This window comes from Polypterus senegalus, chromosome 1 (genome assembly GCF_016835505.1).
Source record: "Polypterus senegalus isolate Bchr_013 chromosome 1, ASM1683550v1, whole genome shotgun sequence".
Taxonomy (NCBI): Eukaryota; Metazoa; Chordata; class Cladistia; order Polypteriformes; family Polypteridae; genus Polypterus; species Polypterus senegalus.
Window position 1 is genome coordinate 91,385,962 of NC_053154.1, and position 25,921 is coordinate 91,411,882.

Consider the following 25,921-nt stretch of genomic DNA (forward strand, 5'->3'; position numbering starts at 1 on the left):
TTTGATTAACAAAGTATTTTGTGTGACACACTGGCTCAGTGTGTTGAGAGTCTTCTTTGTGGGTTCAAATCCTATGCTCAGTTATTGTCTGCTTAGAGTTTGTAAGACCATATGTCTTTGTGGGTTTCCATTGCACATCCCCACAGACACATACAGTATATTGTTTTTTGGCAACTGTTAGTTGGCCCTGTTTAGTATGAGAGTGTGTTTGTGTGGGAGTGGGGTTGGCAGCGGACTAGCTCTTAATTGCCTTGCAATATGTACTGCTGAGACCATGAATTGGATTAAAGGGGTTTGAGAATGTTATGTTACATTTTGTAAAAAGGTATATCTCTAGTTTTGCAACTAAGTTTCTTTATATAACCTCTAAACTAATAATTGTTTTATTCTTTCCAGAGCACTTCTTGAGGATCCTATAGTCCAGTTGAATACACATGATTTGATGAGTGTTTTAAAAGCCTGGCTTCCTGTTCTGGTAAAGACATTTGGGTCACTTAAGAATCACATAAACATAAAGAACATCAGAGACCTGGAGCATGGATCCGCCATGCAAGAGGGTATCATAAGGATAGAAGACGCAAAAGTTGAAAAGACCATTGAGGTTGATTCAGAGAGTATTTCTTTTGACGAACAAAATAACACCTGCACTGAGAAAAAGAAATGGCAAGAGTCTGCAAATCTGATTTTAAATAAGGAAGATGTAAAAGATTACAATCATTTGAATGGTGAAAATGACAGTCAGCAAGCCTATGATGTAACACTTGTCCCTCAAAAGGATATCACTGAGAATGAAGGAGAGGCAGAAATGTACGAAGATCAAATGTCCATGAGGAGCGAACACAGTAAAACTAATTTAGATACACTAGACGAAAAAAATACAATAGAGTGTGTGCATAATACAGTGGACAGAAAAGAGTACACTTGGGAGCAAATGCAAATATCACCTCCTCCTGATCTTTCATCAGAACTCCACCAAGATCTCACAGAACTTGCTACCCTTTGTTTTGAGATGAGTTGCTTTCAGTCTGAGGAGCATGGTTCCCATTGCACAAGTGAGAGAGGAGATGAGTCAGTGATGGCCTGCAGTTTCCTTCAGCAGTACTTTTTCTTGCTGGATTTGGAAAGAGTGAGACGTTGCTGTCTCATTCATTATCGGGACTACCCTGTTGTATGGGATACTTATATTGCTGGACTCAAAGGTGAGGAAAAAAACAGCTGTGAAAAATTTATGATTATGATTTGCAGATAAAAATCAGTATAATTTCAGTTATCTTTACCAATGATGAGCAGCAAGGTCCTAGACAATCAATAGTATAAATTAAATATAATTGTTAACTCAGCTGTTTATTTTCTGAGTTTTTCCAGTACAGTGTCATTGAGCTCAAGACAGTAACCAAACCTGAAGAGGATATTCAGTCAGAGGACATTCATTCACACTAGGCCTGTTAGCTGACTGACTCTTTATCTTTAGATCATGTGAGAAAACCAATGGTAATGGTGTATATATATATATAGAGAGAGCCAAGAAAGTTTTATTTTTTTTTTGTATGGGTCAAGAAAAATGCAAGCAAAGTAAAATTTTGCTTTTTTTTTTTTTGGGCACAATCTGTTGAAAACTGTATTATCAGAAAGGGCTACGTTTATTTCCTTAACCAAACATCTAATTGAATTTCCACAGCTCTCACAGACTGTAGCATTAATATACAGCCTTTCTTTATCTTTATTATATCCAGAAGATATAATTGTCTTCCCCCATCCTTCCATTCTATGGGCGCCCCGGCTGGGTTGAGCTGCCGGCTATCTATTACACCAAACTGATACCAAACCACCGTCATAGCTGCAACACTTTCTAATTCAGAATATCCATCTATTCATCTTCCAAACCTGCTTTCTACTGAGTAGGGTCAAAGGGCAGGGCAGGAGCAATCCCAGGACAGAGCACCAGTCAATTGCATGGTGAACACATGCACACACACACACACACACACACACACATGCTCTCATATACCTACACTAGGGTCAATTTAGTATCACCAGTCCACCTAATTTGCAAATCTTTGGACTCTGGGAGGAAACTGGAACACCAGGAGGAAATTCATGCATACACGATGAGAAAATGCAACTCCACACAGGATGGACCCGGGATGTGAACTCTTTTGATCTAGTTGTGAGGCAGCTGTGCTACCACTGTGCTCCCCACACATTTTTTATATTAATACATTTTACTGTAATTTGGATTTGATTTGTCAGTATTGTATTGGGGTTTTAAAAGATCAACGAGTTTTCGTCATTATAGATTTAAACAAGTAGATATACATTATTATTCTTCTTTTCAGATAAAAGTGTGTAGACCTTTAAGATTACCAGTTGATAAGAAAATATTTGAATGCTGATTAATATTACAATTATTCCTATTTTTGGGTATATGTTTGCACAACACCTGCAATGAGTTATGAGCCTTCTCATTTAATATTCTCAAACTGTCCCTAGTATTTTAAAGTTAATCAACATCTGTCATTATTTCTGTGCCAGACACTTTGACTTATCCAAATAAAGATTAATATACAGTTTATTAGTGTATGTGAAGCAAAATGTTTATACTGTTTTACTTCTTTATAAAACAAAAGCTTAAAAATGTATTCTTTTATGTACAGTATACAAACAATTTTAAAATGTTATTGAGCTTTTAATACTAATTTAATAAGAAAGGAGGATATGCATCCATTATATAATTATTGTACGTAAAACAGAGTTAACTAAGACTTAAAGAAGGTTTGCTTTGCAAAATTGTTGATCATATTGGTCTATATTTCCTGCTAGCTTTGACCCTGTCATGTCAAGAGACCACATTTCTTGGAGAAAGAAACCTTTTGAAGTCTCTGAAATGTTTAAGAGATTCTGCACTGTGCAGCACCCCATTTCTTCTTGCACATTTGACCAGGTAATGGTATGAACATACAATAGTACAGAAGACTATTATTTTATAGTGATAACCATAAGACTTTTTTTTAAATTTTCATTAAGAAATTAGTATAAATCAAAACTAATCATTTTTTTTTCCAAAGCCATTTTTGGTTGAGCATGATAAAAGAAATCAAACATGATTATGATAAAAAAAGAAAAGAAAAAAATAGAACCAACTTCCCACTTCAACTTAGCTTTGCCAGTATCATTCCAAAGAAGACAATCTTATAATCTTATCTTTTATTGTGTCTTCTATTTCTCTATTCATTTTGTAAAGCACTTTGAGCTACATTTTTTTGTATGAATATGTGCTATATAAATAAATGTTGATTGATTGATTGATTGAACACTAAAAGAAAGGAAGAAAACTACATTTCAAAATAGGAGCATCAGTTTACAAGAATTGTGTGACTAAGATTGATATATGAAGAAGAGGATTTACAGTACCTTGAAATAAAATTCAATTTTAGTTATTGCCTATAGGACAATTTCAAACGTGAGTTACAGCTAAGGATCAAGCCCTGATGTTCAGCCAAAAGGCTGCATTTTTTCAATGCATACGGATTAACAGGGTCCAGATTAGGCAAAAAAGGTTTTAAAGTTTCAGAAAAGTAGATTTGGTTCAATAGGGAATTAATTAATAAAGATTTATTTTTGGAAAAAACAGTCATAATTTTACCTGACTATATATTTTATTGAACCAAAGATGTCTATACACAAGTACGCGAGAGAGTTTATTGTGGGACTCGGGGAGGGAGGAATGGAATTTTGGTACAGATGGTTATTTTGCTTATGTTACCTGAATTAGCTTCATAAATATTTACTAGAGTCAGATTGTGAGAAATGTCTAAAGGGTCTTTGGCAAGAAAGAGGAGAATATCATTGGTAATTAACAAAATTCTTTGAAATGCCTTGTACATAAATTTGGGGCGTTTAATTTGGACTGAAGAAATGGATAGAGGCACAAGAGAAAAATTAAATAATAAAGGAGATCATGGGCAGCCCTGTCTTAGTGCCTCTATGTAATCTAAAGGGAGAACATAAAGTAGTGTTTGTGATGATAGTAGTTTGGGGGAGAATAAAGAGTTGTGATCATGTTGATAAAAACACAGCAAAATCCTATTATATGCTGTACCTGGTTAAATCATTTTGTCAAAAACCATTTCAGGATCCAATGAGAGTAATCTTTTTGGAAAGGAAATAGTTTTAGCTATATCAGTAACATATCTTATCTACTATAATAAAAAAAAATCCTGGGATGAGACAAGACTTTTTAGCCTGGTACGAGACATGACTTTTTCAGAGAGATACTTTCATGTCCAGTGAGACGAGACTTTGTGCCAAGAGATTTAACCACGCCCGGGACCAGAAATAAAAGACAAAGAGCAGATGATAAAGTAGAATGTTGTAGAGAATTCACAAACGTTGGCGCGATAAACGTGCAGAGCAGGTTAGAGATAATGAAAGTACTAAAATTTGAACGTTTCAAATTTGAATTTGATAGTAAAGATTGCATTAGCGCAAACAAAAGGAAATTATTACTTGGTGTAATAACGGAACAGCGAAAACAGATTGAATATATTGTTGATATAAGAATATATTTAGATTGTGTAATTCGTGTTGCCATCAGGGAAAAGTTTCTTCTCAATGAAGAGGCGTATCCGCAAGAATTATAAGATTTGTCGTTTGGTGAAAGTGAAATTCACATACGTGAGTGGCAGAGACACGAAGTGGCTGGCATGTAGCGCAGACCAGGGGGTGTTGGTGAGTGAAGCGAGCTTCGCCCCCTAGTCATTTTAATAAATTAAACCCTAGCAACAACAAATCTTCTGGTTTTACCCTAAAAGGATAGTGCCACATCCATGTGTACTCAATTTCGGATTCCACTTTTTGTAACAAGATGGAATTCTACTGTCACCTAGTTTATTTAAGAGTTTCATGATGAAGGTCCACCAAATGAGGATGCATGCTTTCCTGAGATGTGAGACATGATTCCAGCTTTACAATGCAATGCTACTACACACTTGCCAAAATACTTGGAAAAGAATTTGAAAAGCTACATGTTATATACTTAAAGGCAAACTAAATAAAAGCAGGATCATCTACCAAGCCTTGATTAATGGATACATGGAGAGTGTCTGGCAGAAACTGTAGTGAAGTAATGAGTTGTTAAAATGCTAGTGATGGACCCAAAAGGGGAGTGATAGGATATAAAGTTTTGAGAAAGGGTATTTATGTTCTGTCAGAGAAGTAAAAATAATATTAACATCTGTAATAAAAGGATTAAACTAATGGAAATAAATATATAAGCAAGTCTGGAATAAGAGCAGTGATATAGGGAATAAAAAGTATTAGTTGGCGGTGTCATTAATAAAACAAATGGCAGACTTACAGAGCATGTGAAAAGATAGAATATGTGATGATTTAGTAGGATTAGGAATTTAATTAATATAGCATTCATACTAGCATTTGCATCAATGTCAAAAATTATTTAGTAGTGTGTGCTAAAAAAATAAATACATTTGGACACTGGAAAATTGAGAAGTTTTTTATTGATTAATGACCAGAATGAGGATTGATGATGAGTTGTTTTAGAGCACATGCAATATAGTGTATATTTTTGTCTCCAACTTCCTGGAGAAAATCTGCCTTTGCTGTCTAACCCCATTATGACATCTCATTCTAGTAATTTGGGTTATCTGTAGAAAAACAACGCTAGGCCATTTAGGGTTTACACTAAGACACCAGATGTTCCAAGAGGCTATCATCAAATTGACCAAAACTCTGAGACAGCAGAAGAGAAATAGACTGAAAAAGGAAAGGCAGAAAAGGTATAGTCAGACTGACTGGAGATGGTAACATGGAAGTCCCACTCCCTTATGCCACCAACAAACAGCATACAGATTTCACAGGGATAAAAGCATATACTCTTGAATGGTATTCAAGATTCTGCTCATCCTGATTTAAGGCTTAAAAAACACAGCTTATAGTTAAAAATGTGCAAGCATGTTTGATTTTACATGTAATTGTAGAGGAATATTTTGTAAAAAAAAAAAAAATGTATCTTTTTAAAGGAAGGATAGATGGTGCTTCAGTGTTCTGAGACATTGCTGCTAGTCCCCAGCCATGTATGAAGGGCATAGAGATCAAATGCTGGGAACTCTCAAATTCTTACTCTTTCCCTCCTTATAGCTGCATGCAGAGCACACACAGCAGGGGGGCTTGTACTTTTTGCACTGCTGAAGGAGCATATAACCACTATAAGCTGTGTAATAAAGAGAGAAATAGAGATGCAGTGTTACTGAAGTTAAAACATCATTTTCTTGTCATTAGTCATCATAGTACTGCTAAACTGGTATGCATATTGGTGAGTAAAAACACGTCAAATTAAAAATATTCACAGTGTTGCCTGTGGCTCTGTTGTCATTCATGTGAAGTCACTTACTTTGTGTTTTTTGCTTAAGTGCTCAGTTTTAGGGTAACTATCTGTATTTGGTAGGTTCTGCCCAACATATGCTTTTAGCTTGCTTTCGTTTTTCAATGTTAGAACTCCATCCATTTTGGCAAGGTGTATTTTAAAGGTGATGGACAAAAAAAGAACAAAAGTAAACTAAAACCATTAATAAAACAATTTGATTCCTATACACTGATATATGTACTGCTCTTTAAGTTTAATCTATACTAATAAAAGGCAAAGCCCTCACTTACTCACTCATTGACTCACTGACTCACTCACTCACTCATCACTAATTCTCCAACTTCCCGTGTAGGTAGATGGCTGAAATTTGGCAGGCTTATTCCTTACAGCTTTCTTACAAAAGTTAAGTAGGTTTCATTTCGAAATTCTACATGTAACGGTCATAACTGTCAATAACGGTCGACAACGTCCGCCATGTTGAACTTTCTTATTTATGGCCCCACCTTCACGAAATTTGGTAGGCGGCTTCCCTGCGCTAACCAAAACCGATGTGCATACTTATTTCGATGGTATGACGCCACTGTCGGCTGCCGTATTGAACTTTCCAACGTCACTAATTTTCCAACTTCCCGTGTAGGTAGAAGGCTGAAATTTGGTACTTATTTCGGTGGTATGATGCCACTGTCGGCCGCCATATTGAACTTTTCGACGGTCTTTGTTACTTATGGACCCATCTTCAATAAATTTGGTACGCGGGTTCCCAACACTAACTGAATCCTACTTATGTACATATATACGTCCATAGCCTGCAACTCGGTCACCGTGTGAGGCGGCGTTGGGTCCCCCATCCCAACACCTCCCACGTTGTTGTTGCCTACCTATATAAGGCCGTCCGTCGCTCCAGTCTCTACATTCCCTTCCTCACGTTTCCCTGCTGATAACTACAGCCTTTTTATTTAATCCACGGCTTCTCCGCTGTTTTATTGTTCGTTTATTACAATTATAGTTATTGTGTAGATATTTTAGACTTACTTTACATTGTTCAGGTACCCATTTCCTTTATCATTCCAACCATACCCCCATTAACATGTCTATCGAGGTGATCACCATCGATCAAAGAACTGTCACATACCGAGTGGTTTCCATGCCCGGAGATGGCACCTAGCTTTTCCATTCTCTTTGTTACATATTGCACGGCCAAATCAGGCTCATTCTTGATATCCGGAGGAACATTGTGTCTTATGTATTGAATGACTGGGACAGGTTCAAGGTGTGCACTGATGACGGTACAGGAGATAATTATACTACACAGGAGCACTGTAAGAGTGAAATGCTTAAGCCCTTCACCTATGCATCTGCATGTGAGTTGATGGCTGCCGCTGAATTGTTCGGTTGTCGCTTCAAGTGTACCGAAATGGCCAAATATTTTACACCTTTTGACAACCGCCAATGCTTCTTAAACATCTTAGATTGACAGGTGACGATTTCAGTAGTGGACACTTTGATGTTTATGAATGTTTAAACTCTCCAACTCAAAAGCTGGATGTGAAGTTATCGATGAAACCGGTTGTATACTTACAACGCTTGACAGATGCCGAATGTCTCTTCAACACAAGTCCTACAAATACTGTCGTAACTGAAACAAACCATGAAACTCAAACCGATTATGACAGCAGCAATCCAAGCTGTGAGATTTGAAACAAGATTACTGTTCACATGGCCAACTGTACGTTGCATGCTTAAGAGTAAGCTCAGCGCACAGCTTGGTCATATTACAACCGGAAAGCCGAACTCACAATGTGGTATACAAAGAGGTCCTTAACAAATAATTATTGGTATATTTTCCCTCAGTTTAAAAAGGTTTAATTTTCTTCTTAATAAAAATTTTAAGGCAGTACTTCGCCGCTGTGAAGCGGGTATTTTGCTAGTATACAATAAATGTAATAGAAGTTTAATGAACTAAGGTTGTAGAACTTCAGCTATTTAAATTAGAAATTTAATTTTAAGACAGCAACTAACTCAAATACCATAATGGTGTCATAATTAAACTAGAAAAGGGCACCCTCTTCAAATTTAACCTGTCTCATGTTTAACCATTAATTTATTTATTTTTTTATTACTTCCTTCAGGCTTTATGAAATGCATGGGGAACTTGCTATTAGATCTTTTGGACAGTTTTACCCTACTATACTTCCTGCAGATGTTTTGGCCATGTCCAGGAATCACCCGGCCCACTTTCTGGCCTACTTGGATAACCTCATTAAATCAAAACCAGAAGAAGAAAGGTATAATACAGTAAACTTGCTTTATGATAGTATACAGTAATTAAGATGAAAAATGCTTAATATACTAAACTCTCAGTTTGATGTATACATTTATTATTTGCACTACAGACTGAGACTCTGTTTTGTAGTTTTAGGTCTTGTTTTTATTTCTGGCCAGATTACTGTTTTACAGTAGGTTTCTCATTTTTGTGCAGAGCTTCACAAGGATATAGATTTTTTTTTTTTTGTTAAACCAAACTGGTGAGGTGCAGATGTAGTACAGCAGATGAAAGATGGAGTATAGCAGTCAGATAAAACCATGCATTATATATACAGTATCATAATTTGCTCATTTAGCTAATAGCTGTATTTCTCTGAATAGCATACTCAGTCAGTAATGAAACTATTCAAGAAACATGATCATGTTTCAGGTTTCATTATTTATTTGGTCAAAATCTTTTGATTTTACCTAGTTGTAGGCATTTACTGTTTTGACAAGAGAATGTCCAACAACAAAATGTTTGAAAGACTGGGAGATGGGATTGTAAAGACAAAAGGAAGACAGTAATGCAAAAAAGAAAAAGATGTTTTTGCCTCTGCCAGACATTTTTGATGTCCTTTATAAATTTGAGGGTGCTAAATCCAAATCTGACAACAGAATTGCTTTATTATTTTCAGTTTTTGGGAGATGAAGGTTTAAAGTTAAAAAAACACTATTCTGGAGAAAACGTGATATATTTTTAGACATGGAAAATTATAAATTACACATACATTTGTTTTAATTATTATTACTTAGAAAAAGGAGTGGCTTGGTAGTTTTTTTTTCTGTTATAATCTTCTGAAGATGTTTCGTGGTGGAATGACCAACAAGGTTCACTCCACTTTCCACTATAATGTCTCCCCATCTGAGCAATGTCCTGTTTGAATCTCTCCCTAATTTTCATCAAAGACTGCTTCTGTGTTCTCAGGAGAAAAAAAAAACTGAAATGAGAGTGTAGGAAATTAAAGACATGTTGTACCCCAGTGTAACTTAGAAAGAGAGAATCCTACTTCAAATATTTCTGTAAAAACCATTTATACAAGTTTCTCATCTCTGAACATAAAAAGACAACCTTCTAAACATAGATTCCTGGCTATTTTGAAGGAATAAGTAGAGAGAAAAAAAAATACTGATTGAAAGCCGAAATGTGTATCAAAACTTGGCTTTTTGGTTGTTTCCACCTCATTATCATTAAGAATGAGGAAGACTGCCATTTTTCAGCTCAAAATACACTTCATAAAATAATCTGTGCATGAAAAATAATTATGCCATAAAACAAATGGTACTTATTTTTAAATAACAATTTTTTTTCAAAACGGTATTTTATACTGAATACGATATCTCTCAGATTGTGGTACAGAAATGCCAATTTCAGAAATGGATTCAGCACACCTAAATCTATAGAATACATCTGTTTTGTGTGTGTGTGGGTGAGGATGCCGTGCACTGTTAAACTGTGGGGTCAAGAAAAATGTATTTTAAGATAACCAAAACACTAATAAAAAGGCAAAGTCTAAGAGGTTTGTTGTACACATATATATATATGTTGAAACACAGAGAAAAAAACACAAACTCATACATTTTACAAATGAAATCCACAATCTTGTCACAAAATACATATTCAACCCAGTAAAAATTAATTAAGATTAACAAATTGTAACATTTAAGAGAAGTCATCACAAAATTCAATTAATCCATCCATCTGAACCTACATATCTGAATATAAGAAGCTGGGTTGTATCATTTCAGCATTGTGCAGAAATTGGCAATGCAGTCTGTCAATGGCATGTACACATCAACATTAATTAGACCAGAATTATTTATAAGTAGGAGAAAACTAGAATACCTAGAAGAAACCCAGACATACACGGAGATAGGAGAATGTACAAAGTCTAATCTGAGACTGACCAGATGAGAAATTGAACTTGAGTGTCTAGAGCTTTGACACAGCATACCTGAGCTTTGCAGTACTTTGGTGAACGTGCCATATCAAATTGTTTGGGCGTCTAGTCCATTGGAGTACAGAATATATTTTTCTTCCAAAAAGAGGCATATTTTAATCATGGCCAATTATTTTAATTGGAAAGTCTGGCATTTCTTTCTTTGGCTTTATTGCAAAATTGTAACCCTCTAAGGTTGCATTTATTTACTCTTCTGCCAGGGCACCTCTGCTAAGTTCTTTCCTTCAACCAGAATGCCTACGACATGAATGGCTAGAACTAGCTCTGTCCCATGATGCCCCTCAGCTTGCTGACACGATCAACCCATTAGGTAACCCCAGGTAAGTTTTTATCTCTATGAACCCTGTCGTATTCTATTGTAGTAGATAAACTAACAACTGGTATGAAATAAATTCATACTATTTATTTTTAAATTAATGCATTTCATTTTACATCAGACTTTTCTTTCTTTTGTTTGGTTATCATGCTAGGCATTTCACTGGTTATTGTTGTCCTCTTGGATACTAGATTGTATGATTGGTTTATATATTTTTGTTTGCAGGTCTCGATCTCACCTGTTTCCCTGGGGCTATGGGCAACTTTTGAAGCTGCTGATTAAACTTCCTGGTAGCTTGTCTGACAAAGAAAAAATCGCCAAAAGTTGCAAATCACATGGGTATGTTTTGGGCGTGCTGCTTTACACGCACAAAAAAATAAACACATTCAAAGACCTGTCAGTAGCTACTTATCTAAAAATCTTTGGAGTTATTCATAGGCAGTCGAAAGATAATGTATTTAGGGGTCCAAATGATGCAGTAAAAAAATAAATAAATAAATACACCCACACAAAAGAGCAAGAAGCATTCAAAAGTTTTTTTTTTCCAACATAGAAATGAAAGTATTGAGAAGTTTTGTTTAAAAGAAATGTGTGCACTTATTTATGTATCCTCCATGCACTTTATTAGTACTGTACTTGTTTAGAAAAGGTCTGTGGCTGCCAATCAAGTCATCACTGCACAAAAGAGCTGTAATTTATTTTAATTATTTATGTAAACTTTTGGATGGTCCCAAATATGATGGTAGATTTTTTCATTCAGAATTCACAGGGCTTGTATATAATATTTCAGTTTCTTCTTCTTCTTCGTTCTTTAACCAATTTATCCATTTATTTATCTGTCATTGGGAAGATTTCATTGGTGGACTTTGCTCTGATTTGTGCATTTCTGTAGATTGCCCATTGTCATTATAAGTTAAACAGCAATGCAGCATGAAACAGTTGAAGGGAATAATCGTTCTCATTTGAATTGCTTATGACAAACAATAAGTAAATGTACAGTGACACATACTAAGAGATAAAGGTCCACCTCTTATGTTACCTGTGTGTTCAGTTTAGTTTTCCACAGGAATGGCAGTGCTAAAGAAGGAAAACCTTAGCTGTAATTGAACTATCCTCTTACAGACATCAAAAGTTCAGTGAATTATAAAAAAAAAAAATATTTAACAGTCTCCTGTAATAATGCAAAGATCTGAAATTTACTCTTGCTGTAATACATGTTGTGTTAAGGTGAACGAATGCAAGTAATCTTGTAATGTGATTATTTCTGGAGTCCATAGGTACACAGATTCATAACATTTTGTGTTGAATTATACCACAAATAATGTGACATTTATTAGGGACAGTGGCAGCTTACCTAATGACAAATAAGACATGTTATTATTTTGCTATTCTCCAGAAAAATCTATAGCAATTTTGACTGTCCATAGTTATATAGGTGATAACTGGAAGTAGATAGTTGTGGTTACTGGTACCCATTTGGAGGGTATGAGACAAGAGATAATGAATTTGCTACTCAATCACAAACTAAGTCATGGTGCTGAAAGATCTCAATTGGTTGAACCTTTTCACCTAAATCAGTCTTTAAAAATGGTTGCTTCCTTTGTTTTAATCAACTTTTTTTTTCTTATTCACTCTCATTACTCACTACTTTGTGCATTCTGTCGAGGGCTTTAAAATGTCACAAGACTGGTATTCTTAGCTTTTTCCAAAATAAAAGCAACATGCGCGGTGTTCAGTATCATCTAGTAGTAAAAAGTTGTTTCATCTCCCTGCTTCTAGGAGCTTTCAAAAAATCCTTTAAACAGAGTCTAAGGTGGGTGTAGCAATGTGCTGTCCGTGCATGTTCCCAGCTTAATTTCAAAAAGTATTTCAGTTGGTGGTTTAACCTTATTTAATAAGGTGCTTGACAGTAAATTTCACATTTCAGTGACTCAAGACTGAGCCAGTTTGTTACTTGTGTCTAATTAAAACATGAATGTAATAAAAGACAGGAATCAATCTTTTCATGCTTACTGAAAATGTTCAATAGCTGTAGTAGTTCAGGCCTCAGATTGGACAACCTTGTTGTTAATCTTGGGGTGGGAGTGTCAGATTCAGTTAATTTCATGAAAGGCCACAGTGACTGCAGTTGCTGTTTTAAACCAAGTTATTGCAGTAAATTTTGCTTGTATTCAGGTGTAGTAAGTTAGTGGACATCCATGCAGGCAGTAAGCTTGTCTAAGTCTGTTGTGAAACTAACAAAAAACTTCTTGTAGAGCATGGGATTGCTGCATTGAAGTGAAAGTTGAGGTCATTAATGTGAGTTTGACAGTCCAGACGTAACAATTAACATTTAGATATTAACAAGAAATTAACAAAGCACTTTACATTAATGAACATTACAAGTGAGAGATTATAGACAGGATGCTTACTACGAAATACAAGTGTCTGAAGAAAGAATGAGCACATGCCTAAATAGTATGTTCTATTGTGTAGTATTGTGTGGCTGTCAGCAATCAGAAAAGCAGCTGTAAGATCATGAAGAAGTGGAAAAGGAAACCTCACTCCCAAAACGTCCAACCAACATCTAGAACACCACCACCATCTATTTGTACAATATATTTTCATACAAAAAGTACATCTCAAGTGCTTTACAAGAAATAAATTCTAAATATTCAGAAAAAAAACATAAATAAATAGAAATACAAATAAAATACAAACCGGATTCCAAAAAAGTTGGGATACTATACAAATCGTGAATAAAAACTGAATGCAATGATGTGGAGGTGCCAACTTCTAATATTTTATTCAGAATAGAACATAAATCACGGAACAAAAGTTTAAACTGAGAAAATGTATCATTTTAAGGGAAAAATATATTGATTCAGAATTTCATGGTATCAACAAATCCCAAAAAAATTGGGACAAGGCCATTTTCACCACTGTGTGGCATCTCCCCTCTGAGAAGCTCTATTTATACCCAATCATGTTGCCAATTGGCCTAATTAGTGTTTATTGGTCTTCCAGCTCTTCGTTATGCTCAAATTTACTTTTTCCAGCCTCTTATTGCTACTTGTCCCAACTTTTTTGGGATTTGTTGACACCGTGAAATTTTGAATCAACATATTATTCCTTTAAAATGATACATTTACTCGGATTAAATGTTTGATCTGTCATCTACGTTCTATTACAAATAAAATATTGACATTTGCCATCTCCACATCATTGCATTCAGTTTTTATTCACAATTTGTTTAGTGTCCCAACTTTTTTGGAATCCGGTTTGTAACAAAAGTAAAAAAGGAAGAGCCCCTAACAAAATTACACATAAGTGAAAGGAATATTACCTACTGTACATGCAGTTTTCAAGTTTCTAACAGTTGTAATGGTAAAACTTCATTCTATACAAATAAAATAAAAATGTCTGCCATCAACTAGAGAGAAAGTAAAAAAAAACAAAAAACTAGCCGAATACAGAAATGGACAATATAACAAAAATGCAATTTAAGAATAGAAAAGGGAGAACAGTCAGAAATAATCCCATTCTTTCAGGAGAACAAATCTGTGCTGTTAATATCTTACAGGTTTTGGACTGGTTACCTATGGACATGTTTGGAACTGGGAAGAAGAAAGGATGCATTTTCGGCTATTGTTAGGTTGGATGATATAAGTCTTTTTGAAGAACTAAATGGTGAATATTCTGATTGTAATGTTTGTTGAGATCATTTCCATGCCACACTTTTAATGTTATTACAAAATACTGTTGCACTACCACTATTTTAATAGTTTCAGTAATCATTTCATATACCAAATCATTCATTTCATCTATTCTCTCTAGGTGCATTACCAGAAACCGTAGATGAGTGGAAATGTATTCTTCAGATTGCAAAACATAAAGCAGAAGAGCCAGAATCTCCAAATGGGAGTGAAAAAGTAAATGGTGTCGTGGATTGGTCAAGTCGTAGCAATTTGGAGAATGTGATTCTTCTTTTAGCTCGGACAACAGGACCAGAACGGGCATTTGAAATATTGCAGGAATGTGGCCTAAATATAGAACTTTCAGAAAGGTCTGCATTAGTGTGTGAGTTCTTGAAAGTAGCAGAAAAACGACAGAGGTCAGTATGTTTATACATTTGTGTTTTAAAAGGCTATACTTGGATGTAAACCTCAGTTTAGACTAAACATTACTTTAGTAACTTAATTGTATAATTAGCTCATCTCTAGAAAGTAACTACTGAGATTCCAAATATTGGGGGATCACACTCCTCAGCTTTATGCCAGGGCACTAGAAAGGAAACTCTGGACCAGCTCTTTACCCTCATGAGGATTTTGGAGGGGTAGTGGGAGTACACCCAATCAGTCTATTTGTGCTTTGTGGACTTAGAGAAGGTGTATGATCGTGTTCCTCTAGGGATTCTTTGGAAGATGATGGAGAGTACAGGGCTCTGAGGCCCTTAATAAGGGCTAATCGGTCCCTGTATAATCACAGTGAGAGTTGTGACCGCATACTTGGGAAACATCAGCACTGTACCCAGTGTGTATTCTGTTTGTGATTTTCATGGACATGATATCAAGGCACAGCCAGAGAGGAGAGGGTGTCCAGTTCAGTGGCATTAGAATGACTTCACTGCTTTTTGCAGACAACATGGTCCCGTTGGCTTTATCGGGCTGTGAACTCCAGCATGCAACGGGACAGTTTTCAACCGTGTGAAGCTACAGGGGTGAGGATCAGCATCTCCAAATCTGAGGCCATTGTCCTTAGTAGGAAAAAGGTTGGACTGTCCTCCCTGAGTATGCGATGAGAGTTAACTGTCTCAAATGGAGGAGTTTAAGTACCTCAGGGTCTGATTCACGAGTGAGGGGAATAGGGATGGTGAGATTGAAAGATGGATAGAAGCATAGAGCGCAGTTTTTCTGTTTGCTACACTAATCCATAGTGGCGAAGAAGGAGCTGAATCAGAAGGTGATGCTCTCGATTTCCCAGTCAATCCATGTCCTTACCCTCACCTATGGTCGTGAACATTGTGTAATGACCGAAAGAGTAAGATTATAGGTACAAATAACCAATGAGCTTTCTCCGCAGGGTGGCTGGGCTCTCCTGTTGAGAGAGGGTGAGAAGCACAGACATCCAGGAGAGGCTAGGAATAGGGCCACTGATCCTCTGTATCGAGACAAGCCACTTGAGGTGATTCGTGCATCTGATACGAATGCCTCCCTATGCATCCCTGTGGAGGTTTTACGGGCATACCCAGCTGGGCGGAGATCCCGGGGAAGACCCACGATTCACTGGGAGGATTATATCTCCCAGATGGCCAGGGAACACCTTGAGTTCCCACAGTATGAGTGAATGAATGATTCCAAAATAAACATAAGTTGGTTTATGCAGCTCTTTAGATTTGCATTTGATTTGCTATTGTAACATTTTAAAATGAGTCATTTTTTTTATTGCATACAGTAAAAAGTCTTAAAGTTTTCAAAATGTATTAAATATCTTTCTTTTTCACTGGAAATATGTTATCTTTTGTTTTGTGCAGGGCTTTGCTACAATCAATGCTGGAAAGATGTGACCGTTTCCTGTGGTCACAACAGGCGTAATTGAACAAATGTACTTGAAGATGACTGATGGCCTTTTATCTTACCCTTAACTTACAATTTTAAACACACAGTGTGTGTAATCTGGGGAATGTAAAGATCTGCGTTTCAGTCCAAATCTACATTCATTTTGTGGATTTAGCTTCTGACCATTTCTAAGACTGTGGTGTTGATAAAGCTAAATCAAGATCTGCACTTTCAATTTGGAAACTTGACCTGTTGGTTTTCATGTAAATGTATTGTTTTATTTGAAACTGCTCAGCAGTACAATGTCTTTCATGGATATTCTTTAATTTGACACTTTTTTAACCTGCAAAATAGAAAGATTTTAAAATGGTATTGTTAATGACATGTGTCCAGAGTATTTAATGTTCATTATTTTGTCAGTATTATTCAAGAGCCATGTAAATCAAAAGAATTTGCAATTTTTATCTATGCATGAAAGGTATGTTTGCTAAATATATCTTTTAGCAAAGCAGCTATAAAATAAAATTTAAAGAACCTGGGAATCTCTTCTGCGTTGGCATTACTTAAATAGTATTTTCCTTAGTTTTATTAGCCTGCTTACATGGGTAGAATGTATGTTTGTATTAAATACTTAACCTGTTGGCTGTCTGCCCTTTCTTGGCCATCTGACCATATTGAGTCAAGGGTTTCTGTATAACAGTCCATCTTGTCTGTGAGCAACATTGAGACTGAAAAGTAAAATTCATCAGGGCAGCCATCAGGGCCTACTGCTTTCCCACTCTGAAGTGAGTTTATAGCATCAAGTGATTCTGATAGTGCCAGAGGTTTATCCAGTTCCACTGCACCAAGAGTATCTATTTGTGGTATCTGTAATGCATCCAGAAATGCATCGGGTTGTGTCTTGTCTTCTTTAAACTCAGCAGAGTATAAGGACTTATAGTAGTCTCTAAATGTGTGCATTATTTTTTATGATCAATGATTTTGTCTCCGTCTGTGTTGGTAATTGCTGGGATTGCATTGTGAGCTTCCTGCTTGTGGATTTGTTTAACTAAAATCTTATTATCTTTCTCTCCGTGTTCAGTTAATGATGTCTTGATTTAAAAATGAGTTGTTCTGTTTCTTTAGTTGTCAAGAGGTTGAGTTCTGAATGCAGAACTTGTCTTTTCCTATGAAGTGCTTCACTTGGACAGCTGGCATGTTATTGATCTATTCTGGAAATTTCACTGATTAGCTCTGATACTTTCTTGGTTTCAAATTTATTTTTATGGATAAGACATGAGATAATCTGTCCTCTTAAGAAACCCTTCAGAGTTTCCCAGAGTATTCCTGCAGAAACCTCCGAGGATGTGTTTGTCTCTAAAAAAATTGATTTGCTTGGATATAACTTCTGTATTGTTTGTTGTCTGCTAAAAAAGTGGGTTAAGATGCCATCTGTGAGATAAGTATATGGGGCCTGAAAAGTATATCTATAGTGAGAGAAGTAACTTGACAGGATGAAACATTGAGAAAAGTAACGTATCTAAAATGAACATGTAATTGCATTGTTTTTAATGGTAAGATGTCCTTTTGAACTTTGCAAACTTGTAGAGTTTTGTTTTTTTAATTTGGTTGAGATCTTTTGATGGTCAGCAATTTTCAAATTTCAGCACCACCAAGTTTAGTTAAGATTCAGAACAATAACTGAAGTCCATTCATTTCTATTTGTTTTTTCTTGTACTGTTCTATCAGCATTCCTAAAATGCTGGACTCATTTACGCATATAGTATAGTTAAAACAAAATGCATAACTTTACTGTAAACAGGATAATAATGACCTTATAAACCTATATACACATACATACATACATACAAATACGCAAGAGTGTGCGCTATATATTCATATATATGGGTTTTTGTTTTTATAAGGTTCTGAGCTGTCTGAATGCAAATTTTAAATTTCAAAAGAGAACAGGAAGAAATTCCAGTGTACACAGAACTTTCTCTTGACAAACTGAATATCAAACTCATTCTCAGCCATGGATATAAAGTGCAGCAAATATCAATGAGTTTGACAAAATGTGACATGGTTCTGATAATACATCCAAAACTAGTGATCAGCACTTCCTCCAGTCTAAGGTTGTGTTTCAGTTGCAGTAAGCATAACTTGAATAAATTGACATTGATGCCAAGGACCATGAATATACATTGAGAATAGACGCCATAGTAACTAATTACAAAGATTGCTTAAATTACTACAAAGCAATATGAACTGCCTCTAACAAGAAATGGCAGTGCCTAAATGAGTCTTCAGTCTTGATTTAAGGGCCTGGCTACTACTGTCAGGTTGATTATTGCAGAGGCCGTGGACCCTACTGCTAAGGACTCGGCCTCCTACAGAAGATCATCTGCATTTTGTGATTGCAATGTGCACGCCAGCATATAGTCACTAATAATTTATGTAAGGTGGGGAGAGGGCCTCAATGTTTCTATCAAAATAATGATTTTAAAACTAGCTCTTCACAGTAAGATAATGTAACAATTTAAATTTTAAAGTTATATGGTTGTACTTGTAGATATTACATGTATAATTGCTGAATTGTTTTGGAGTATCTGCAGAGTATATCTGAAGAGTTTGTAAAAAATATCAGTTTTAATTGGCAAAAATCAATACACTGCTTTCAGTGTTATGCATTTTGGGGTCATTATTGTACGTGTACAAATATGAAACTCTTACTTGCATGTGGTAATCAAAATGCAGCATGCCACCCGAACAAGCAGCACAATTAGTATCACTACCTTACCTTAAATTATTACCTGCCTCAACCTTGCAGTATTACTAAACTGGTGAAACAATGACCCAAATAGTGTTTAATGATTTTTAAAAAATATTTTTTGTATGAAAGTAATATTTTGTAAACATAAGGACAAGTAAATGTGTTTATTTAATTCTGTTTTATCTCATTTAAGTAGTTAATGACACTTTGGAATCATTATTCTGTTCTAATGAAAAAATGAAGATAAGTGTGATCAGAATGTTAATAAAAGTTAGTGTTGCTCTTCCCTAACGGCAACTTCCAAAAGGGTGAAAAAGAAAACTGGTCTCAGCCTGTTCTGACGCTGAAAGAAATGAGGGAGCCTTAAGATATCTGTATGAACTGAAAATAATTTAAGTATGAAGTCAAACAACTAAAAATCAGTGCCTTGTCATGTTAACTAAATTCTTGAGCTTGTTTGGTAAAATATTGTGGAGAAAAGTGTCAAGTGATGCATTTAAATATAAAATGCTTCTTGTACTGGAAGATGTTAGAATGCACTTTACAACCCAATGCAGTGTCTGAGTTATGACTGGGACAAACATTACATTAAAAGGTCTCGTAGATTGTTTTTGAGTTTCAAATTGTGAGGTTACCAGTCCTTTCTAAGCTTAAAAAATAACCCTAAAATTTACTTTTTTGAAGGAATAGGGGAAAATGCCATTAAATAAAGATTGCTGTCATTTATGTCTATTATATGTTGTGTGTGTATATATATATATATATATATATATATATATATATATATATATATATATATATATATATATATATATATATAAATGTTGCCAATGTTTCTTTTTCCAATAGTCAGCTTTTTAATCGAGTCAAAGGCAAACCTGTGGTAGGATTGTATTTTAAAAATTAATCTGATACTTGAGGAACTGTGGTGAGAACCAAAATATGAAATTCTGATGGTAACACAACCTGCATGCTAAGACCGTAAACTGATCAGAGAAAAAGGAATGCTGTGAGGCGTTAACCAGAACATTTTAAATACCATGAGCAGCTGACTGAGATTGATTTTTTTTTAATCTATAATTTTGTACAGCATACAGAATGGTGTGATGTAGTGCAAAGAAGTCAACCACTAGCAACCCAATAATAAAATACTGAAGCTAAATAATGGTGAGCTTGCTCAATTACATTTAAACGGTAAATTTCTTGAGGCTTGAGCTTTCAAAATGTCAGTAACAGGGAAATGGAAAACATTTGACACAAAACATGTAGCAGAAAATGTAGTACTGATCACAGGCAATTCACAGTTTCAAATGTTTCCATGCGGCTGAAGGTTTAGACTTCCGAGGTTTAAGATCTGTAGATCTTTTAGTTCATGTTTTTTTACGTATGTTGGACAAACAGAGTGGGCCTTGGTGGTGGTCAAGACCTTCATGAATGTCCACTGTTGAAATTTAATATTATATTAAATTATGTAGAAATCATGACAATGTAATCCTTGGCTAGCCTTACTGTATCTGTAGAAATGTTTTAATATTTATATATCCCCACTACAAACAAATACAATTTTCTTGTTGGGATGATAAAGGCTAATCATAGCTAACATAGAATGATCCTTACATTCTTTAAAACGTTGTGTCCATGAGAGCTGGTCGATTTGCAGCTTTCCTTTTCATTTATGTGCTAATCTTTAGGATAGTCTGTGATATCATTTTACCATGCAGAGTCAATCAGTCAAAATGAAGGGTGAAGAGAAAGGGTTGGTGTCCCTAATCAGGCAAACCCGTTTTAATAATGAAGTGCTGCTGCCTCGCTAAGACACCACCGGTGTTAGTCCAACACACGGAGGGTCTACTGAGCCTTCACACAAGGACAGTCCTTTGAGGCTGGCGCAGTACTTTTAAAGGCCAGTGGAGTTGACTCAGCACCCCATGGATGAAGCAGACAGATTGGTGAGTTTGCTGGTGCCTTCTATAACCGACTCTCCTGATTGTCTTTGGCTATGTGAGCAGTCACACTCTTGAAAGTGTCCTATTTCCATGTCCATGTCAATATTAAAATTCATATACAACATTACTTTAAAAATGTACAGCTGCTTCAGATAGAAGGTTGCTAAAGTCGGCTAAGAATGAGGTATATGCTCCAAGAGGTTGTGTAAATTTAAACAATTTAACTATAGTTCTTTTAGATTTAATATCTAACATTGCGATCTCAAAGAATGTGCTCTTACATAGATTGTTAGAGATATTTGACGCTCACCATGAAGACTACTTGTTATCTTCCTCTTTTAGTGTTTGTAACTCTTAGCAAAGTTTGATGAAGAAAACAGATATTAGATATGGTGCATAAAACTAGAGTACAACTTGTAAACCGTGACTTTAATTTGAGGTGAACTATGGCCTTGCTGAGAGATTATGAGCAAAATTATAACAGGAAAATAAACTGTTGTGATCAGTGTTTTAGTGCATTTTATTTATTCTTGAAAATGTTTAATATCATTGTGACAGTGGCTTCATTCTGGCACTTTTGTGTTGTGTGTGTGTTTTTTTTTTTGGAGGCACACCAGTATTTTATGTTTTGGTATGGCTACTGCCTGTTGTTGAAGGTTTCTGTGTGCTTTTGCTGTCATATGTGTCATATGTTCCAGTGGGTCACCTGTATGTGTCGCTTTATTTAAAGCTGATGGCACACTGTTTCAAGTATCCATATGTTTATTGAAAGGGAATTTTTTTTTCTGCAAAAAATATTTACAATGTGTATGTTAGTGTATGTTACAGAATGGCTAACAGACTAGAATTGTTTTTCTTCTACAGTTTTTGGACTACATTTTGGTCATTGGTTTTAATTCCTTCAGTTTTTGACTATTCTATGTCTCTTCTCTTAAAAGAGCTTCCATTTCCTGATTATTCTTTCCCTGTCTGCCCCAAATCACATTAGAAATAATCTGTACTTAAAAATCATACAGTTATGGTCTAACTAATCAAAAAACATTTTTTTAAATATTCAACAACACTTATTTCTATAGCACATCTTCATACAAATAATGCAGCTCAAAGTGCTTTACATAATGAAGAAAGAGAAAAAAAGACAAAATAGATAAGAATTAAAATAAGGAAACACTAATTAACATAGAATAAAAGTTAGGACCGATGGAGGACAGAAAAAAAAAACTCCAGACGGCTGGAGAAAAAAATTAAATCTGCAGGGGTTCCAGGCCACGAGACCGCCCAGCCCCCTCTAGGTATTCTACCTAACATAAATGTCCTCATGGTATTCAGGGTTCACATGGAAGAAGTTGATGATGATGATGGTGGGCAGCACGGTGGCGCAGTGGTAGCACTGCTGCCTCACAGTTAGGAGACCTGGGTTCGCTTCGCGTGGAGTTTGTATGTTCTCCCCGTGTCTGCGTGGGTTTCCTCCCACAGTCCAAAGACATGCAGGTTAGGTGCATTGGTGATTCTAAATTGTCCCCAGTGTGGGTGGGTATGTGTGTGTGTTTGCCATGCACTAGCACCCTGCCCAGGGTTTATTTCCTGCCTTGCGCCCTGTGTTGTCTGGGATTGGTTCCAGCAGACCCCCGTGACCCTGTAGTTAGGATATTGCAGGTTGGATAATGGTGGTCATGTGGTCGTCTGGCCTTTAATCCATCAATGTAGGGATATTACGGTGCTTTGATTAGGTGGTGGTGCCGCAGATCGCCACCACAGAAAACAAGAAAAAGAACAGAAGAGAAAGTAGGGGTTGGTGCGGATTTTGGAGCCACCATGAATAATAATGATAATTATTATCATTATTATAATAATTACAGCAGCCCAGGTAAGCAGAGAGCTGAGGAGACTTCGTGCCAGCAAAGCAGTGGGTCCAGATGGAGTATTGCCACGACTGCTGAAGGCCTGTGTGTTGGAGCTGAGGAGTCCTCTACAGCATATCTTCAACCTGAGCCTGGAACAGGGGAGAGTTCAGAGGCTTTGGAAAACATCTTGTATCACCCCAGTCCCAAAGGTATCACGTCCTAGTGAGCTGAATGGCTTCCGGCCTGTCACTCTGAGATCACATGTGATGAAGACCATGGAGCGGCTGCTGCTTCACCACCTGAGGCCACAGGTCTGCCACAACCTCGACCCTCTGCATTTCACATACCAGGAGAAGATGGGAGTGGAGGAGACCATCATCTGTATACTACATGATCCCTCTCCCATTTGGACAGAAGCAGTGGCGCAGTAAGAATTATGTTTCTGGACCATCCAACCTCTGCTTCTTAGGGATAAGCTGACAGAGATGGGAGTAGATTCATACCTGGTGGCATGGATCGTGGACAGACCTCATTATGTTCATCTCGGGAACTGCAGGTCTGACATTGTGGTCAGCAACACATTAGCACCGCAGGGGACTGTACTTTCTCCGGTCCTGTTCAGCCTATATACAACAGACTTTCAATACAACTCGGAGTCCTGCCACGTGCAAAAGTTCGCTGGCGACACTGCTATCGTGGGCTGCATCAGGAGTGGGCAGGAGGAGGAGTATAGTAAGCTAATCAAGGACTTTGTTAAATAGTGCGACTCAAACCACTTACACCTGAACACCAGCAAAACCAAAGAGCTGGTGGTGGATTTTAGGAGGCCCAGGCCCTCATGGACCCTGTGATCATCAGAGGTGACTGTGTGCAGAGAGTGCAGACCTATAAATACCTGGGAGTGCAGCTGGATGACAAATTGGACTGGACTGCCAATACTGATGCTCTGTGTAAGAAAGGTCAGAGCCAACTATACTTTCTTAAAAGGTTGGCGTCCTTCAACATCTGCAATAAGATGCTGCAGATGTTCTACCAGACGGTTGTGGCGAGTGCCCTCTTCTACGCGGTGGTGTGCTGGGGAGCCAGCATGAAGAAGGACATCTCACGCGTGGACAAACTTGTTAAGAAGGCAGGCTCTATTGTAGGAATAAAGCTGGACAGTTTAACATCTGTAGCAGAGTGATGGGCACTAAGCAAACTCCTGTCAATCATGAAGAATTCACTGCATCCACTGAACAGTGTCATTTCCAGACAGAGGAGCAGCTTTAATGACAGACTGCTGTCACCGTCCTGCTCCACTGACAGACTGAGGAGATCATTCCTCCCCCACACTATGAGACTCTTCAGTTCCACCCGGCGGGGTAAACACTAACATTATTCAAAGTTATTGTCTGCTTTTACATGCATTTTTATTACTCATTAATTTAATATTGTTTTTTTTTTTTTGTTTATTGTATCAGTATGATGCTGCTGGATTACATGAATTTGCCCTTGGGATTAATAAAGTATCTGTCTATCTCAGACTGGTTTGAGCTGATTGAAAGACAACTGTAAGTCAAATGACCACTCGTTACAACTGAGGTATGCAGAAGAGCATCTCTGAATGCACAACAAGTCGAACCTTGAAGCAGATGGGCTACAGCAGAAGGTGACCACACAGGGCTCAACTCTTGTAAGCTAAGAAGAGGCAACTGAGGCTACAATTCGCACAGCCTCGCCGAAACTGGACAATAGAAGACTGGAAAAATGTTACCTACTCTGATGAGTCCCTATTTCTGCTGCAACATTCGGATGTTAGGGTCAGAATTTGGCATCAACAACATGAAAACATGGATCCATCTTGCCTTGTATCAACAGTTCAGGCTGGTGGCGGTGGTGGTTTAATTGCGTGGGGTATATTTTCTTGGCACACTTTGGGCCCCTTAGTATCAACTGAGCATTGCTTATATGCCACAGCCTATCTGAGTCTTGTTGTTGACCATGTCCACCCCTTTATGACCGCAGTGTACTAATCTTCTGATGGCTACTTCCACCAGGATAACGTGCCATGTCACTAAACTCGTATCATCTCAATCTGGTTTCTTGAACGTGACAATGAGTTCATTGTACTCAAGTGGCCTCCACAGTCACCAGATCTCAATCCAATAGAGCACCTTTGGGTTTTGGTGTAACGGGCGATTCGCATCATGTATATGCAGCCGACAAATCTACATCAACTATGTAATCTTATCACGTCAATATGGACCAAAATCCCTGAAGAATGTTTCCAGCACCTTGTTGAATCCATGCCACTATGAATTACCGCAGGTATGAAGGAAAAAGGGGTTCCATCCGAGTAGTAGAAAGTGGCCGGTGAATATATATCCACAAAGTCGGTTAAATGATTAAAAAGAAAAAAAAATTACTTGGCAACTACAATCACATCGAGGCGAATACAATGTTTTAACGTTTTCCTTTAAATTACAATGTGTTAGTTATCAAAACGTGCTACATGTTTTCCAGTAGACATACTGTAGCTGAAAAAAATGTTAACGAAAACGTGGAAATCATCACTGCAATGGAAAGAAAAAAAGTCTGTTACGTATTACACTCTTCACTGTTTTGAAGTGTTTCCATCAGCATACTTCGATTTCATTACAAAAAGTAACATGAATAATAAAAATGCGGCACATTTTGTCCGCGAGCCTGTCGCTAGTTACGTAGTTGCAGCTGGTCTGCGAGTTTGTGTCAAGTATATTTTTAGTCTTTCGTGAGGAGCGTCTACTCTCGCTTCATTTTTGCTTATTGTAACAATTTACAGCCGCCAGCAGATGGCGCGTCTGGTCTTCGCGCCTCCCTCGTGCAATACTATGTGTGGTCCCACGCCGAGATGTATGTCC

At 36.8% G+C, this 25,921-nt stretch overlaps 1 protein-coding gene across 2 annotated transcripts in view; it reads left to right on the plus strand.

Moving 5' to 3' along the window:
* The window catches only part of hps5 (HPS5 biogenesis of lysosomal organelles complex 2 subunit 2), a 61,637-nt gene extending 44,595 nt beyond the window's left edge, over nucleotides 1–17,042 (plus strand). For both annotated transcript variants that reach the window (XM_039753245.1, XM_039753253.1), the window contains exons 16-23: nucleotides 397–1,199; nucleotides 2,821–2,941; nucleotides 8,512–8,667; nucleotides 10,848–10,967; nucleotides 11,189–11,302; nucleotides 14,526–14,632; nucleotides 14,780–15,056; nucleotides 16,476–17,042. In XM_039753245.1, coding sequence (XP_039609179.1) covers nucleotides 397–1,199; nucleotides 2,821–2,941; nucleotides 8,512–8,667; nucleotides 10,848–10,967; nucleotides 11,189–11,302; nucleotides 14,526–14,632; nucleotides 14,780–15,056; nucleotides 16,476–16,536 — 1,759 coding nt within the window. In that variant the 3' untranslated portion in view covers nucleotides 16,537–17,042. The remainder of the gene's footprint in view (nucleotides 1–396; nucleotides 1,200–2,820; nucleotides 2,942–8,511; nucleotides 8,668–10,847; nucleotides 10,968–11,188; nucleotides 11,303–14,525; nucleotides 14,633–14,779; nucleotides 15,057–16,475) is intronic.
* Nucleotides 17,043–25,921: the final 8,879 nt, after the last annotated feature.